This window comes from Gymnoscopelus braueri (genome assembly GCF_963280865.1).
Source record: "Gymnoscopelus braueri genome assembly, chromosome: 12".
Taxonomy (NCBI): domain Eukaryota; kingdom Metazoa; phylum Chordata; class Actinopteri; order Myctophiformes; family Myctophidae; genus Gymnoscopelus; species Gymnoscopelus braueri.
The window spans coordinates 43,440,381-43,456,581 of record NC_137614.1 but is presented as its reverse complement, the minus strand read 5'-3'; the positions used below and the strand labels follow the sequence as shown (position 1 = coordinate 43,456,581).

General features: G+C 40.2%; 2 protein-coding genes across 2 annotated transcripts in view; one reads left to right on the top strand and one right to left on the bottom strand.

Annotated features, from left to right (window-relative positions):
• Positions 1–3,991, bottom strand: part of syn2a (synapsin IIa) — a gene marked incomplete at its 3' end in the record, with an annotated part of 30,248 nt that extends 26,257 nt beyond the window's left edge. The window contains exons 1-2 of the mRNA XM_080444416.1: positions 3,861–3,991; positions 665–748 (exon numbers count right to left, since the gene is read on the bottom strand). The remainder of the gene's footprint in view (positions 1–664; positions 749–3,860) is intronic.
• LOC308096898 (transcription cofactor vestigial-like protein 4) lies at positions 3,876–15,090 on the top strand. Its single transcript, XM_080444415.1, has 6 exons — positions 3,876–4,020; positions 5,706–5,842; positions 8,738–8,903; positions 10,084–10,309; positions 10,961–11,075; positions 11,697–15,090. Exons 2-6 carry the CDS (start codon positions 5,761–5,763, stop codon positions 11,897–11,899), a joined length of 792 nt encoding a protein of 263 aa, XP_080300541.1. The 5' UTR covers positions 3,876–4,020; positions 5,706–5,760; the 3' UTR covers positions 11,900–15,090.
• The last annotated feature ends 1,111 nt before the right edge of the window (positions 15,091–16,201 follow it).

Below are 16,201 nucleotides of genomic sequence, written 5' to 3'. Positions count from 1 at the left end.
AAAGTAATTGTATTTGTAATCATTTTACTTGTAATGGATTACTTTTTAATGACTCATGTATGGTAGGCTACTCTACTGATATTGTTCTGTCTTCTCAAATGAATAATGCATGAATGAACTTGTATGCAGATTTGAAGGAGAGGCAAACATAGCTTTCATGTTGTTGTCTTTTCATGTTTGTTCTGCTATTGGGGAAAATATTGAATATTTGCCATTTTAAAGTATGGTAAAATAATAACATCCAAATACCAATGGAATGATTTTGAATCACTGGCACTGGAAAAAACTAATCAGCCTTTAAAATAACCTAAAATAACCTGTCATCTAACTGCCAGTGATGCAACTTTCTATCATAAATACTTGATATAGAGCAGTGGTTATTGTCATTCATTCATACTGTCATTCATTCGTTGATAATGAATGCCATGCTGATCCTAAGTCAGCAGTGGTCAGCAGTGTGCAACTCTTTTCTCCCATGAAAATGTATCTCCATGGAAACAGGAGTTAGGGAATTGCTTTCTTATAGATAATGTGTTAACTAGGCTCGCTAGAAGTGACGATGATATTATAAATATACAGAAACTGTGATTCTCTTGTTGTCTGCTATAGAAAACCAGCATGTCTTAAATTATGATGCATGAAATTTGGCCAATGAAGAACTTACATGATGAGCGTGTTCTGTGCAGGTTGCCTTGCAGGACACAACTGCTGATTGTACTGTGGTGCTGTTGCCCCCAGTGGTGGGTCACTGTGTTGCAGAAAGGAAAACAAGATATTAAAAAAAAGAAAGAAATCAATTTAGAGAGCAGTTCATTTGCTTATGGTTGCTGTTGGACAGAAACCTCTTATCTCCATATTCTAACTTTTAGTATTTTTTTCTTAAATTAATGCCCTACTTGATCATACTACAGCGTCACACAAAACAAGCATCAAAAGTAGCAGATGAATCCTGAAAAGTAAGTTTTGGACATATGAGGTTTCCACTGGACAGAGTTGTTATATTTATTCCTTCATGGTCAGTCAGACTGTGACAGAAGGAAAGATGAGAGGGAGCCATCCCAGGGGAGACACATGGAGGAAGACCCATGGAGGAATAATAATAATAATAATAATACATTTTATTTATAACGCACTTTACATTCTTACGAATCTCAGAGTGCTACAATTAAAAGCAAGGCATAAAAACAGCATAGGCAACAAAACAATTGCAATAGACCCAACTAGGCTAAACTAAAGGGCCAAAATTTAGAAATTAAAAGGAAGACCCGGCCTACAGGATTCAATCTTAAAACCCTGCTCAAAATTAATTTGCGTGTCCACTGCTGTATAATGGAAGCTTGACGATCAAAACACAATTTACTCCACCTGGTGTTGAGGTGCAGTAGATTAGCATATGAGGTTAAATAGACCAGATGTGTCCCATTGTGTGCCATTCATTATTTATCCAGATTGTAGCTACGGGCTAATAATATGAGCATACTAAATCAAAGATAAAAAATGTTTTACTTTACACCACATGGCTCTCTTATTCAACACACATTGTTGATGAGCAGTGGTCTTATTCTATAAAGATTACAGAATGGGAACATAAAGCATAGGAGGATTTTGCATAATAAAAAAACCCTAGTCCTGGGATTTTATCCCGCGATTTTTTTGTAACCCATTTTTTTCACCCGGTGCCAATTTCCTAAGTGATCCTGGGCGCTACACCAGCCCTACACCAGCACTACACCAGTCCCCCACAGTAGGGAGGCCAGGGCCGAGCTCATGCTTCCTTCAGGCATGAGAGCCAACTGAACTGACCTTCTTGTCACCTGACAGGGGGGAGTTTCCCTGGTTGGACGTAGCGCGTGGAAGGAACACGTTATTCCAACCAGTTCCCTTCCCCTCCATCAGGCGCCCCGGCTGTCATGGGGGAGGCGGTATAGCGACCAGGATTACTACATGTTTTTGTGAGGGTATTAACTACCCTAGGGGACACGGGGAGAACATGCAAACTCCACACAGAGTAGGCCCTTTCGCCAACCCCACCTAGGGTATGGGCGCTGATGACGCGGAGGAGAAGACACGCCCCCAGCGCCCACAGCGTCCCCGGCGGGAATCGAACCCAGGACCTTCTAGCTGTGAGGCGACAGCGCTACCGACTGCGCCACCGTGCCCCAGCCTAGTCCTGGGATTTAAGTGACAATAAAACCCATTAACTGTATTTGATAGTATATAAAACTATAGTCCTGGGACCTATAGTGACAATAAAACCCATTAACTGTATTTGATAGTATATAAACCTATAGTCCTGGGACCTATAGTGACAATAAAACCCATTAACTGTATTTGATAGTATATGAACCTATAATCCTGGGACCTATAGTGACAATAAAACCCATTAACTGTATTTGATAGTATGTAAACCTATAGTCCTGGGACCTATAGTGACAATAAACCCCATTAACTGTATTTGATAGTATGTAAACCTATAGTCCTGGGACCTATAGTGACAATAAACCCCATTAACTGTGTATTTGATATAATATAATTAATCCAGTGGCAGTGACTGTAAATGGCCACTTGTGTGTTCACTCACTTGTGTGTTCACTCACTTGTGTGTTTGTGCCGCGCCAGGACGACTGTTTGTTTGCGTGAAGGCGTCGGCGACGAAAATAGCAGATCTAAAAGCTCACGACGGGTCGCACCACGACGCGTTTTGAGCTTGTAGATCTGCTGTTTCCCGCAGCTAGACGCATCTTCTTTTGTGTGAACGCTGGTGAACGTTCTTCTTAATCACCAGTGTTGCCATGTCCTCTTATTATAAGCGACTCTGGGCTTGTTTCTCTGTAAAGTTGCTTGTAAATATTGATAGTTGCAGGTTGCGTTTTTTTGGGGGCTTGTTTCTAAAGTGTAGTAGTTGCTTATTTGGGCTTGCTGTGTAATGTTGTTCAAACCAGTGATTCTCAAACATTTTCATGTCAAGGACCCCCCAAATTAATTTATATTTGTCTGCAGAACCCCTAGCCTTAGCTTAGATCAAGACTCTCGTAGATGTATTTTATCGATTTTTATATCTACGAGAGTCTTAGCTACCACCCCCCAGATTGCCCTGGAATGTCACCAGCAAAGCCCGTAGTTCTTCAAACATGTACAAAATATGCACAATATAAGGTTCTTACCCCTCGTGCCCCAAATGTTAACTAGGTCTCCAGACTATTTGTGCAATGTATTAGTCCATATTCTTCAACAAAGAAGTGTTTTAATCCCGTCGGTGGCCGAACGCCATTTGTTCCCCCTCGTTCACTTCCTGTTTACATTGAGTGTAATTCTGGTTTTCACCGGATGCGCCTTGTCACTACCGTCCTTTGGGAACTTTCGACATAATCGGCCACAGACGGGATTAAAACACTTCTTTATTGAATAATATGGACTAATACATTAAACAAATACGCCGGACACCTAGTTAACATTTGGGGCACGCGAGTAAACATCTTATATTTTGCATTTGTACATGTTTGGAGAAGTACGGGCTTTGCTGGTGACATTTCAGGGCAATCTAGGGGGTGGTTAGCCCCATTTAAGGGGTGGTAGACTCTCGTAGATATAAACATGTCAAAATCGATCAAATACATCTACGAGAGTCTTGATCTAAGGCTAGCAGAACCCCATCAGAAAATGTTTTATGCCAGGGATCCCCATTTCTTCGTGTTTTAGTTGTTTTTGAATAGTATCTACAAGCTCACAACAACGCGACGAGTCTCGAGGCGTTGTGAGCTTGTAGATCTGCTATTTTCGCTTCTTTTGGGCTTTTGTTTTCATAGACCTGGTTGCTTATTTCTCTCACAAATCCTGGCAACACCGCTTCTCTTACTCACCACCAGTAGATGTAGAGCTGAGCTAGCCAGCATGCTAACAGCCAGCTAAAACCGACGTTATTATTATTATTATTTACAAAACGTTTGCTTCGCCTTGTGGTTTTTGGTGATCGGTTGGACCGTAAATAAACTACTTCGACTTCAGAACGTTGACATAATCGTAAGTTGTCATGATCGACGTTTCGTTTGGGGAGTTTAACCAAACTGTAGCGAAGTTACGGGCTTTTTTTTTACGTTAGTTTGACCCCCTTTTCTCGACAAGAGTCGCTCGAGCGACGAAAAACGACGTGTTTTATTTTAACCGAACAAAGTGTCGACGCGAGAAAAAACATGACGTGTTTAACAAACCAAGGGGGAAAAAAGTGTGTCGCAGTGTGAAATGACGTCGTTTCGTTTTGGTTTGAGCGAAATTAAGGCTCGTGCGACGAAGTATGGAAGTGTTTCTTTTTTTAATAGTTAGCTGGAGTAAGCTAACGCGGCTAGCTAGCTGGTGTCAAAGTGGCTACGGGTTAGCTCGTGTGCTTAACTTACGTTAGCACAACATTCAACCAGTGGTGGAAGAAGTACTACTCACCTTTTTTTTTTTTACTCAAGTAAATGTATCAATATTGCAACGTAGAAACACTACACAAGTGGAAGTCCGGAATTCAAAATTTACTTGAGTAAAAGAGCAAAAGTATTGGTATCAAAATGTAGTACCAAAAGTAAGAGTACTCATTGTGCAGTCTGTCCCATTTCACAAGTTCAAAATGTTTAAAAGTCTTTTGAAAATAGCCAAAATGGGCTGAAGTGGCTAGAGTGTATGTTTTGTTAACTTGTAATAATACAAATCTACAAAGTAACTAGTAGCTAAAGTTTTCAAATAAATGTAGTGGAGTAAAAGTACAATATTTGGATCCGAGATGTAGTGGAGTAGAAGTAAAAGTATTGGAAATATTCAAGAAAGTACAAAAACCTAAAAATTATGTCCTTAAGTACTGGACTTAAGTAAATGCACATAGTTACTTTACACCATTGGTTCTCAAAGTGGGGTCTGGGGATCCCCAGTTAAATTAGTTAATATAGCATCACAATCATTTTAACCACTTTAACCATATTTTATACTTTGTCTATGAGCTTGTAGATCTGCTATTTTTGAAAAATTTAGAACATTTGTGCGAACATTTGTAGCTCAAATCTTTGCTTCTGGGGGGTCCCTGGAACAAATTATTTTGAGATCGGGCCAAATACATATAATGTTGGGGGTTCTTGAACGTTTGAGAACCAATGCTTTACACCAAAGGATCTCAAACCTTTTTGGCTCAGGTCACCCCTGTAAATAACTTTTTCATCCACGGCACCCCTGAGTTACATGATACTAGCACCTTACATTTATGTCATATTACGGTACATACATATGTAAATCTTTCCCCCTGAGATACAATATTTCATGAGGAAAACTTGTCCTAACGTTTCCATTTAGGACAGATTGAAAATAACTATACTTTAACCACTTGAACCCCATCATCCCTATTCTGGTGGGTAACATTCACCAATAATGGCAGATCTACAAGGTCACAACACGTGTTTCACGTGATGCGTTGTGAGCTTGTAGATCTGCTATTTTTGGTGAAAAGATATAGTGTGGATTGAAAAAGAACGCGCCAAAGAAAGTGCAACTCAAGTCCGTTTTACTTAGTATAGATGGTCCAAGTGGTTAAACTGAAGTGATATTGATGAATTCCAAATATAAGTGTTCTGCGGCACCCCTGGTCTTGCGTCACGGCACCCTAGGGTGCCAAGGCAACCACTTTGAGAAACCCTGCTTTTACACCACTGTTTTCTTTGTATTTGTCTCTCATGCAGGGTTGTGTGTGTGTTGCTGCTAACATCCATGTTAGCAACCATCCAGCTCGTGTAAATGCTTTTCTCTAGGATGGACCTGCTGAACCCTCAGTTCCTGGACAAGATGAACAACAACATCGGGAGACTACATTACGAAGGTAACGTTTTATAAAGGTTCATTATTAATCCATTAAGACCGGGGACGCATCTGTGGCATTTTAAGATTTATTTTGGTTATTAAAAAAACAGCAGATCTACAAGCCCGTAGCGCGGCACCGAGTGACGTGCTACGAGCTTGTAGATCTGCTATTTTTGGAAAAATCATGAAAATGTGTGCAAATCTTTGAATATATATATTTTTTAACATTTGTAACCCAAATCTTTGCCTCAAATCGGGCCAAAAGATCAGATTTGAGAAATCGGATTTGATGTGATCATGTGACTGCAGTCTAAAACGGGCCCTTAATGGGTTAAAACCAGTGATTCTCAACCTTTTGAATGTCGAGGACCCCCAGTTTGACACATATTAGGCCAAAACCCCTTCGATATCCTTTTTTAAAAATCTCTGGGACCCCAATCTACACTGTAAAATCTTTTTATTTTAAATTGATTGAACACTGTTTTTTGATTTCTACATTTTCAAACAGTACAGCAAGTACAATTACACAAGCGATGATAAAAGAATAAAACACAAACCCCTGAGGGATTGTTTCTAGTGTGGTTCTCCTATGTATTCAATTCATAATAATAATAATAATAATACAACTTTATTTATATAGCACCTCTCAAAACTGGGTTACAAAGTGCTTTACAAAGAAAACAGCAAAAGAAAATTCATAATCAGGACATACAAGACATACAATGCAGTACAAATCATCATCATCATCATCAGTGTTGTTACAGACCCGTAAGGGTCCATTTGGACCCCTGTTCATCCCCGGATGCGACGTAAGAACCATTAAAGGGATAGTTCACCCAAAAAATGACTTATTTTCTATCAATTACACACCCCATGAAGCCTTGAATTCATGTAGATGTTTTCGTTTTTGTTGCATTCCTAAGCCAATAATTTGATAACCGGCGTAAAGATGCTAATGTCTCCGGTAGGAGACGCAAAGTTGATACTTTGAGTCTCCTACCGGAGCTGCCGCCGGTCATCATATTATTGGCTTAGGAATGTGACAAAAACTAAAAGAATCTCCATGAATTCAAGTCACCATGGGGTGTGTAATCAATAGAAAAAAAGTCATTTTGGGGGTGAACTATCCCTTTAATATTAAAACCAGTTATTGGCAGTTATTTTGAACCCTAAAGTTCCTATTCTCATCCGGGGGAAAATAGCAGGCCTACAAGATCATGCACTTATAGGCGCATGCATGTGCACACACAGTCACACACGGTATGTGAGCTGCTATTTAATGTTCAAGTTGAGTGTAGAGAGAAAAGAACGAGGGGCCCCAGTATAGAGCCCTATACTGGGCTCCATACTGTCAACTTTAAGCATGTAGTGGTTAATATACCCATCCAAAAAGTCATCACATAATGGTGTCGCTTGACAAAAAGATGTGATGCGTTGTCAACAATATATCACATATTCAGGTATGACTGTTAGTTGTTAGTTTTGGATACCATTTAGGATATTATTGACTAACTGAACTTTCAACAATGATTTACACACCGATAAATCTTGGTCTGTGCCAAGACATTTTTATTCTGCCTAAATTACATAACATAAGATCTGCTGCTCTGCTCATTCATACATGTGATTATACTTAAAGGTAGGGTAATTGACATTGTCTTGTTAAAATAAGTGTTAAATAGCGCTCTATTCTCATTGATAGAGTGTTTGTTCAGTAACAGGGGTCTCCCTGTCTCTCCTGCTCTTTAGAAAACAGAACATGCATTTTCAGGTCTGGCTACCTGCTTTAGCCAATCGGGAGAAAACATGCATAGAACACAGATTAAACAAGTGAAATTGGAAGTGATGGCACTAAGAAATGAGCAGACAACATTGGAAGTTTGGAACCTGACAACACTACAATTGAAGCTGATAAATGGGTACTCTCTCTGATAAGCTGGATTTTTTGCAAAAAACGTTTTGTTTTAACCAAAAAATATCACTTACCCTACCCTTTTTAAGGAAATTAGTTTAAGTAAACTTCAGCCATTATGTACAGGAATTAGTTGAGCTCTGCAGCACTTGTCTTCCTCATATTATCAACTCCTTTTCAATTTCAAGATGGCATGCAGATTGATTATGTATATGATACCCTCTCTACCCTGCATGATGTATCTCACTGTAAATTGTGAGATGGCAGAAAGGGGGGGGGGGGATAATTATGGTTTGTGTCCAGAATCACTGTTTGGGTTTTGGTTCCTATGGGGCATGATACCCTAATTAATATGCGTGCAGCGATTTTAATCATCACCTACATGATAGCTGTTGTTGCCTGTTCTTCAATATAGAAAACCATTCACTGTAGGCTGTTGTTGAACATATTTATTATGCCCGGCGGTCAGTCAAGTGCACTTGGCCATGACCAGGTCAGTTTTTAGGTCCTTAAGTCTGTCTATTTTTTTTTAATTGGTGATGGAACTCGCACCTCACGCGATGCCTATTACCCATGACCCTATTTCTATCTACTGATGACTTATATGTTATGCACACCTGACCAGCCCAGGCACAGAGGGCCATGTCTGAGGTTAAGTCATCTTTATTGTATTTTATATTGGTGTCCTATTTTAACTAGAGTTACCCTGTTACTTATTCTGTACTGTAGTTGTTCTCTACCCTTATTCTGTATCTTTGTCCTAATTGTGGTGCTGCTATGGCACAGGAATTTCCCTCAGGATCAATAAAGGTCTGTCTTATCTATACTGTTCAAAAGTATTATTTGGAACAGTATTATTTTATTTTTTTGCAGTATACGATAGCAGTAAAACTGCTCAAACAAAATTAAGGGGCTAAAGTATTCTGTTAATTTCATTGAGCAGTGCAGTTATCATGTGATTTCTGGTAGATTGCTTTCCACAGCTGAATTGTGTCCCTACAGGTGAGTCCAGGATGCCCTCCCTGCCTACTGCCATGTCCAACATGAGGACTGGGCCACCTCCTATCTGCCCCAGTAAAAGGAAGTATGGAGAAGAACAAGTGGACGACCACATCGACTGTGATAATGACCACATGACCAAAATGAGCAGACTGTTTGCGGCTCAACTGTAAGTGCTCTGAAAAGAGAGAGATTTATTGATGATCCAGCACTTTGCCAGTCAGTTCTTAAATGTAACACAATAGGACAGAGTGAGTTCAGAGCTGAAAGGGGAACACGTTTACATACCATTTAGTAAATGACGGAGGTAACACGGAACTACCACCACCCTGTTCCAACCACTCAAGTACAATTGTTTACCCACATGGTGCCCTTTTTTGGGCACATTTAAAAAATAAAATAATATTAAAAATAATAAATGTAAAGAAAATGGCAGATCTAAAATCTCACAATGCGACGCATTTGTGAGCTTACGTAGATCGGCTATTTTTGTTATTTGTTGTACAATGAAGTATATACGTAGGGCTCAAGTGGTTAAATACCTTTGGGTGGGGGAGATAGACGCATCCTTGTGCCTTTTCTCAGCACACTCAGCTTAAGTGTTAACCCTGGTTTACAGGACACTTAATTGAATCCATGCTCACCTTCTGCAATTCAACCTGGTATAACACCGCTAAATGCAAAACGAAACTCTCCCACGCAAAATAATTGGGTTCACCCCAACTCCCCTATCAGATCTGGACACCTGGCTAGTAATCAGAATCAGGAAAGCCACTCTCATCAAGCGGGACCCCTCTCACCTCCTCCCTCTCACAAAACATGTCTTATTCCCTCTCAGATAAACACTCGGAACAAATTAAAATGGTCACTGTATTCTGACTTGTTAAAACTGTTCTTGTCAGGTTAGTGTATGTGTGCTGACTGGGGGACCATTTGATTGAATCCCATAAGCGTCTTTTGTAAACAGACTTTTTGTGCCCATCTTGTAGTTCCCATGGGCCTAAGCTGTTCAGTGGTCGACACTTTCTGCATGATTGTTCAGTATTCCGACAGCATGAAAAGAATTAAAAAAAAACGCCTCATTGCTAAAATTGCCTTTGTTTAAACCATCTGTTGGGATTCTAAATCTTGTAGTCTAGTCACAGCTTAAGTAAACACGGTGTCCACGGTGCTTTGAACAACTCGTGAGCTGAATCCTTGCACCCTCATTAAGCGTTGTGCTGCACAGTCAGACTCCTGACATCAAAGCGGGAGCAAGATTTAAGTGGCCCTATGAATAGACAGAGCTGTTGGTGGTCTGTATGTCAAGTCACAGGGGTAATCTGCCTCTTGCACTCTTCTTTATCAAGGGCCCGGCCTACTGGCGGAGACAACCGCAATGAGCACTGGAGCCTCGGCCACAGCCCCGTGGAGTGCATTACGTCCTCCTCCAACGGTCTCCATGGGAACCACCTGTATGCTTCCATCCCTGGCTATGCCTCCGACCAGCCTTTGGCGTTGACCAAAAGCAACATGGACGTGGGCCTTGGGAGCAGCGAGCGCTCTGCCGTGGCTGGCTCCGTGGAGCGGCAGCAGGTATGTCTTCGCCAAAGCGTTAGATTACACGCATGGAGGTGATCTTTAATGTTGGCAAAGTCAAGTCTGTGGACCGAAGACGGGGGGGGGGGGGCGGCATTCGTTGATTAATCAGGGTTGTTTAATGTTTACGGAGAGGTACAGTAGATGTAAGGGTATTTCTGTGAGGTGAAAGTTAGGCCTGGGCAATATATCTATATTGTGATGAGATCATCTGGGGCTTTGCATATCGTACTATAGTGATATGGCAAAAGTGTGGTCTTTTCCATATGTTATGCTTTCAGAAATGTAAAAAAAAATAGCAGACCTAGAAGCCCACAGTGTGTTGTGTGTATTTTCACTTTTTTGACAATCTTTTAATATTTTAAAATAAAATTATATTAACGTCACAATACCATGGTATTTGGTAAAATAAATATATGTATTTGATACACCCAGCCCTAGTAAAAGTGCAATTTAAATGGGCAATTCAATTCTGTCCCTTAATTACATTCATGCCATGTCTTTCAAAGGCACATGTCAAGTGGAGTAACAAACTAGTTAAATACAGAAAATACTGTATATTAGCTAAACATGTTACCATGTTTTGTTTTATTGACGCTAGATTTAAACCTGTTGCTAACTTGCTAATCTGTTGGATTTTGTGTACAGAATCGTCCATCTGTCATCACTTGTGCCCCTGCAAGCAACCGAAATTGCAACCTCTCTCACTGCCACATGAATGGCTGTGCTCCCAGTCCACCCATTGATCAGAGGAAGACAAATGGTAGGTTCAAGTCTTAAAACGGTTCATGCATTCCAGCATCTTTGGTAGTAGGGATGTTAATTTACAATCATCTCATCGATTTGAGTGCTCAATTCCACATCGATTTATGGTTGGAGTTGGAATCGATTTTTTGATCTCATCTTAGCCAAGCTTAGATACTGGGACATGGAAAATACACGCATGCATATGTACACAACGGCTCACATCAATGCCCAAATTATTCCATCATAGTCAGCAATCCCTTTTACGGCATGGCGCTGTAGGAGGCTAGCCGTTAATGGAGATGTGTGTGTGTGTCTGTTTGTCCGGAGCTCATCGCCAAATTTCTTGTGTATGCTTCCAGTAGGCTAAATTAGTACCTCCATGCATTTTTCCCCCTCACATAGATTTTTAAAAATTCTTTCAATAGTTTGGTAATGAAAGTCATACAGGCTCAGATCTGAAACCTTCCCCAAATTTGACCGTCATAGTGACATCACAGGCTGGCCACATGAACATGGGAACGGAGTGGCTCCAATCTCAGACTTCATCATGGGGTCCACATGATTAGGTTTTTTTTAAACTAGATTTCTGGTTGCCATTAAACTCAAAACATTTCTCTGACTCCTTGTGTCCTTTCAGCAAACACGGTTTGCGATCCTGTGATCGAGGAGCACTTCCGCCGCAGCCTCGGGAAGAACTACAAAGAGCCCGAGCCCGTCTCCAACTCCGTCTCCATCACCGGCTCAGTGGACGACCACTTCGCCAAGGCACTGGGGGAGACCACCTGGCTCCAGATCATGGCTAAAGGAGGGGGTCCCCAAAGCCCAAAGGGGAACTCATGAACCAAGAGAGAGATTGCTCGCCTCAAGTGCCGATTAGTTGAACCACAATCACTTCCTTAGTGTTTCCAGACGACAGCGCAGATCCACCGCTGTGCCATCCTTTGCCAAGCATTAACCACTTAAACCCTGTATACTTTCGTAGGACGTCAAATAGCGCAAATAGCCCATCTACAAGCTCGCGACACGCGACGAGCTTGTACATCTGCTACTTTCGCAATAGATTCACACATTTTCGTCAAATGTACGCGCCTATTGTGACATGCCCAGAATAGGGACGCTAGGGTTCATGTGGGTGACTTCCTGTAGCTACGAACAACGTGAGTGATGTATTAGTTTGAATATGGTGCTCAAATAGGCTATAAACCTATAGGTCAACTTCTTTTCAAATGGATCAACATTCAGACTTCCTTTTTTTCCTAGAAGAAAAATGAAAACTTCATTGAGTCAACACACATTGATCCTCATTTATCAATCTAATGTAGAAACCATGAAAGAAAATCAATGATGCGGTCGACAGTGGCGGAAATAAATTCAATCGCTCATTTCTCTGCGACATTTTAAAAGAGATAAATGAAAAGCTAAATTATTATATCCAAATATTTTACTAAACGTGTTTCAATCTCCCGTATTGAATAAGCCACCTTGCCAAACATAATTCTAGAAGTGAGGATTGAGGTGAAGTCCCGTCCCGTGTCGTCATACAGTCCCCAGCTGGGTCTGTAATATCCATGGCTTTCTGGCTTCATTGGAAGGTCCAATGGCATCCCATTATCGCAATAATAATATTGCAATATTGTGCGGAACCCCACAGGTCAGAATAAAGTATTTTCCAGGCGTGCCGTGTACAGCCCGTGGCCCGTGCATATTTTGGACACCCTGTGGAACCTACAGCGTCACAAGTCTGGTCTGCGCTGAAAAACATTTGCATACATGAGCTGAGACTTGACGTGAGATTTGATCGTCGGCTACGCTTGCGTTAAATCGACGACAGATTGGTAAATGCAGAGAATTGCATTGAAATAAGTTCGCCGAATATTTTGGGGGGTCGGCGAAAGTTTGATAAATGAGGGTCATTGGGTTGAGCTGCCTCAAGCTACAGAAACAGGAGATAGGCCACATGGCTCGGCAAGGCTTACTTATTGGGTTGACAGTCTTGATTTGGCTTGTGGAAACTGTACAATCATAGATTTGTTAGATATTTGCAAAATTATCAGTTGATACAGGCTCGTAAAGAAACTGCTCTGTGCCTTGTTAACCAAAGAAAGTCCCTGCCTTTTCCAACTACATACAAGCCATAGGTCTGGTTCCAGTCTTTGCGCAGTACTAACACCCCATCATCTTTAAATTCTAAAATCATCCTGCTTTTTTGTCTGTTTTTACTTGAAAAAGGACAACTGGGTCTGATTTGCACTATTGCGTTTGAGGCTGTTTTCAGGCAGCATTTTATCTTTTTTTTCTCCTTTTTTATTATTATTTGAGCTAACTGGTTGAAGAATGTGTGTTGTGTTTGAAATGGTCATAATGCAATCAAGGCTCTGGTCTCCAATGGCCCCTAAAACTTTCTTAATCTGAGTTTTCTTAGTTATTCAGAACTGGACTTATCCACTGTTAACTAAAGTTTGTTTTGTCTTGAGTCTTTATGCTCACTGTGGTTGAACACTTGGTAAGGTAGTATCAAGGATAGTAGGTTATTCCTCTTAACTAGGAAGCATGTTTCAAATAGCTGGTTTCTATTACAAACCTTATTCTATACTATTTACCCTCAGAATTTATTTTTTATCAGTAACGGTTTAGAAATACTTACTGCTGGTACAGTTGTACTCAATATATTTTTTGTATCTGGTTTTCATTAGTATATGTAGGCCTATACTTTAGCAATGGCATCCATCTACGAATCACATAACAGCCTCTGGCAAGGTTGTCTGAAGGCAGTATAATGGGCTAGATTGCTTTGTTATTCTGTGGTACTGGATGCTATAGCGTTATGCATGACTGAATACTGCTAACATAAGTCTCTGCAGAGAAGTTCTACCTGACAATTGACATGATAATGCTGTTGGTAATGGATTTTATTTATTCGGGACATAACATAGCTTCACATTAACTTTTGCCATAACTTTAGATTCGTTAAAAATCGATTGCCTGTTTTGTTTCCCTTTCCCTTCAATCGAGCATCTGAGAACATCTACATTCCTCCTTTGCAAACGCTGTTTTCCTCTCAATTGTAAAAGGCAATACACCTCCCTGGCGTATTGATGTCTTTAATGTTATGATTGCGCATAAACATTCCACCAACACCATCTAACATTTGTCAGTCACTTCAAGTGTTTAATATGAGTTGAGTTTTGTGCGCGGGAGTGTGGTGTCCACTTAAATATAGCTGATGCTTTAGTGTGACCTATAAGGATCTATAGAATTGTGCATAAAAGTAGGAGTACCAGTGAGTCTGAGTCGTTATGCAGTTGCGTTTTGTTTAATTTGTACGTTACCACCCATCTGAAATTACCTATTAACGTAGCATAACCCAGGTGTCAACACTGATGAGAAATGGTATTGTAAATTGAGATTTTCCTTTAAGTCAACTGTCTGCGAGAAAAGTATGCTTGTGTACTTGCTTTTACTAATTTACACTGTTTTGAAAAATGAATATATACGCTACCGTCTTTTCGTTTATTTTTAGTTGGATATCGGACAACAGACTATCATTACGCCGCGCGTAATGATCAATAGATATATTTGTTTTATTAAGAACAATATACTTGTGTAGCATGGATCCTCATTATCTTCTAACCATGCATTTTATTTCTTTAAAAGTTGATCTTTTTTTCCACCATTGTCAGAGGTGTAATAAGTGCAGGAACACATCAGTCAATTAGTGAAAAGACTTAAGTACAGTGTCATGGTGACATCGGTACTAACCGGTGACAGTCTGTATACCACAGTAAGGGACTATCACAGGATCTACCTGTTTGACACAAGTTGATCCTCTGATACGTTTATTCCAATGTTATTTAATTGCTCTACTTTGACTGCTTCTGCCTCTAAGACAAGTTGCTGAAACTAACTCCAGGTGTCATTCACATGGAAAATAAACATTTAAATATATATATTTTTGGGGTTAACTTTTGGCCTTATTTCTCCAGAAGAAAATGCCACTGTTTTGTACTTGATTTCTTCTAAATAAAGATACAAATGCATTTTGGAATATTTATTTTGTGTCCATTTATATCTTAAAATGTTAGCATAGTGTAATCACAAGTGAAAGATTTTTTTTACTCTGATTCAGAAAACTAGTTTGATGACTGACATTGTTACTACAGGATATAATTGACATTTTATTTTCTCTTAGGACAACCGCTTTTTGGGACCAAGAAGCTAAGCACCTGACTTAACCTAGTTTATCTACCAATTCATACAGATCCAGTTTACAGTAAATCTTACAGGGAGGGATGCAGTCAGGGGGTGTGCCTAAGCGGCACAAACACCCAGAGTTAAGCCTACGAGCTTGTCTACATAATAAATCACTGAATTAACTGGGACATTAGACATAAACTACTATACTGCCAACCTGGAATTCTGAGTCTTTTAGCAAAAAGTAGCAGGGTTTGAGTTTAAAGAGACAATCTTGTTAGTCTTCAATTGTGTTTTCTATGATAACTGATACTAGCATATTGTAATTCCCTATGGCTTGTCAAAACAGCCAGACCCAATGTTTTAAGTACTTCTGGCTACATACAGAACATTTGCCACTAGATGGCACTTCATAGCCAAAGATTATTTAGTCTGGTTCATAACACATAAGGATGTTCTTGCACAAAGTGTCCAGCTAGCCATTCATTTGACATTTTAACAATGGCATTATGCAACTGTAGCTACAATAGCATTCCTTATTTTTGTACAAGTGGTTAATCAGACAAATCAGGGCCGGATCTACCACTTATGGCACGTGCCCAGGGGGCGAGGGGCCCCAGTGCATGAAAGGGCCCTCCATGGCCTGGACCGCTGGCGTAGTGGTCCAGGCACCTAGGCTCAATGTAGCCTGACACTGCGTCGCAGGTTCGACTCCCGATCCCAGGCTTGCTAGCTCCATAACCGTTTTTACAAAAAGACCTTTTAACCCCCTAATGGCAGAAATTGGTGCACCTATATCCTCATTGATGCTGTTAATTGTGTGTTGCTGTCTTGTCATTCTATTCACACAAATTGTATGTGATTCATTGTTTGATTTTATATTGTAAAGCGCTTTGTATCATTGTTAAAAAAAAAAGTGCTATATAAATAATTATATTATTATTAGGCTAT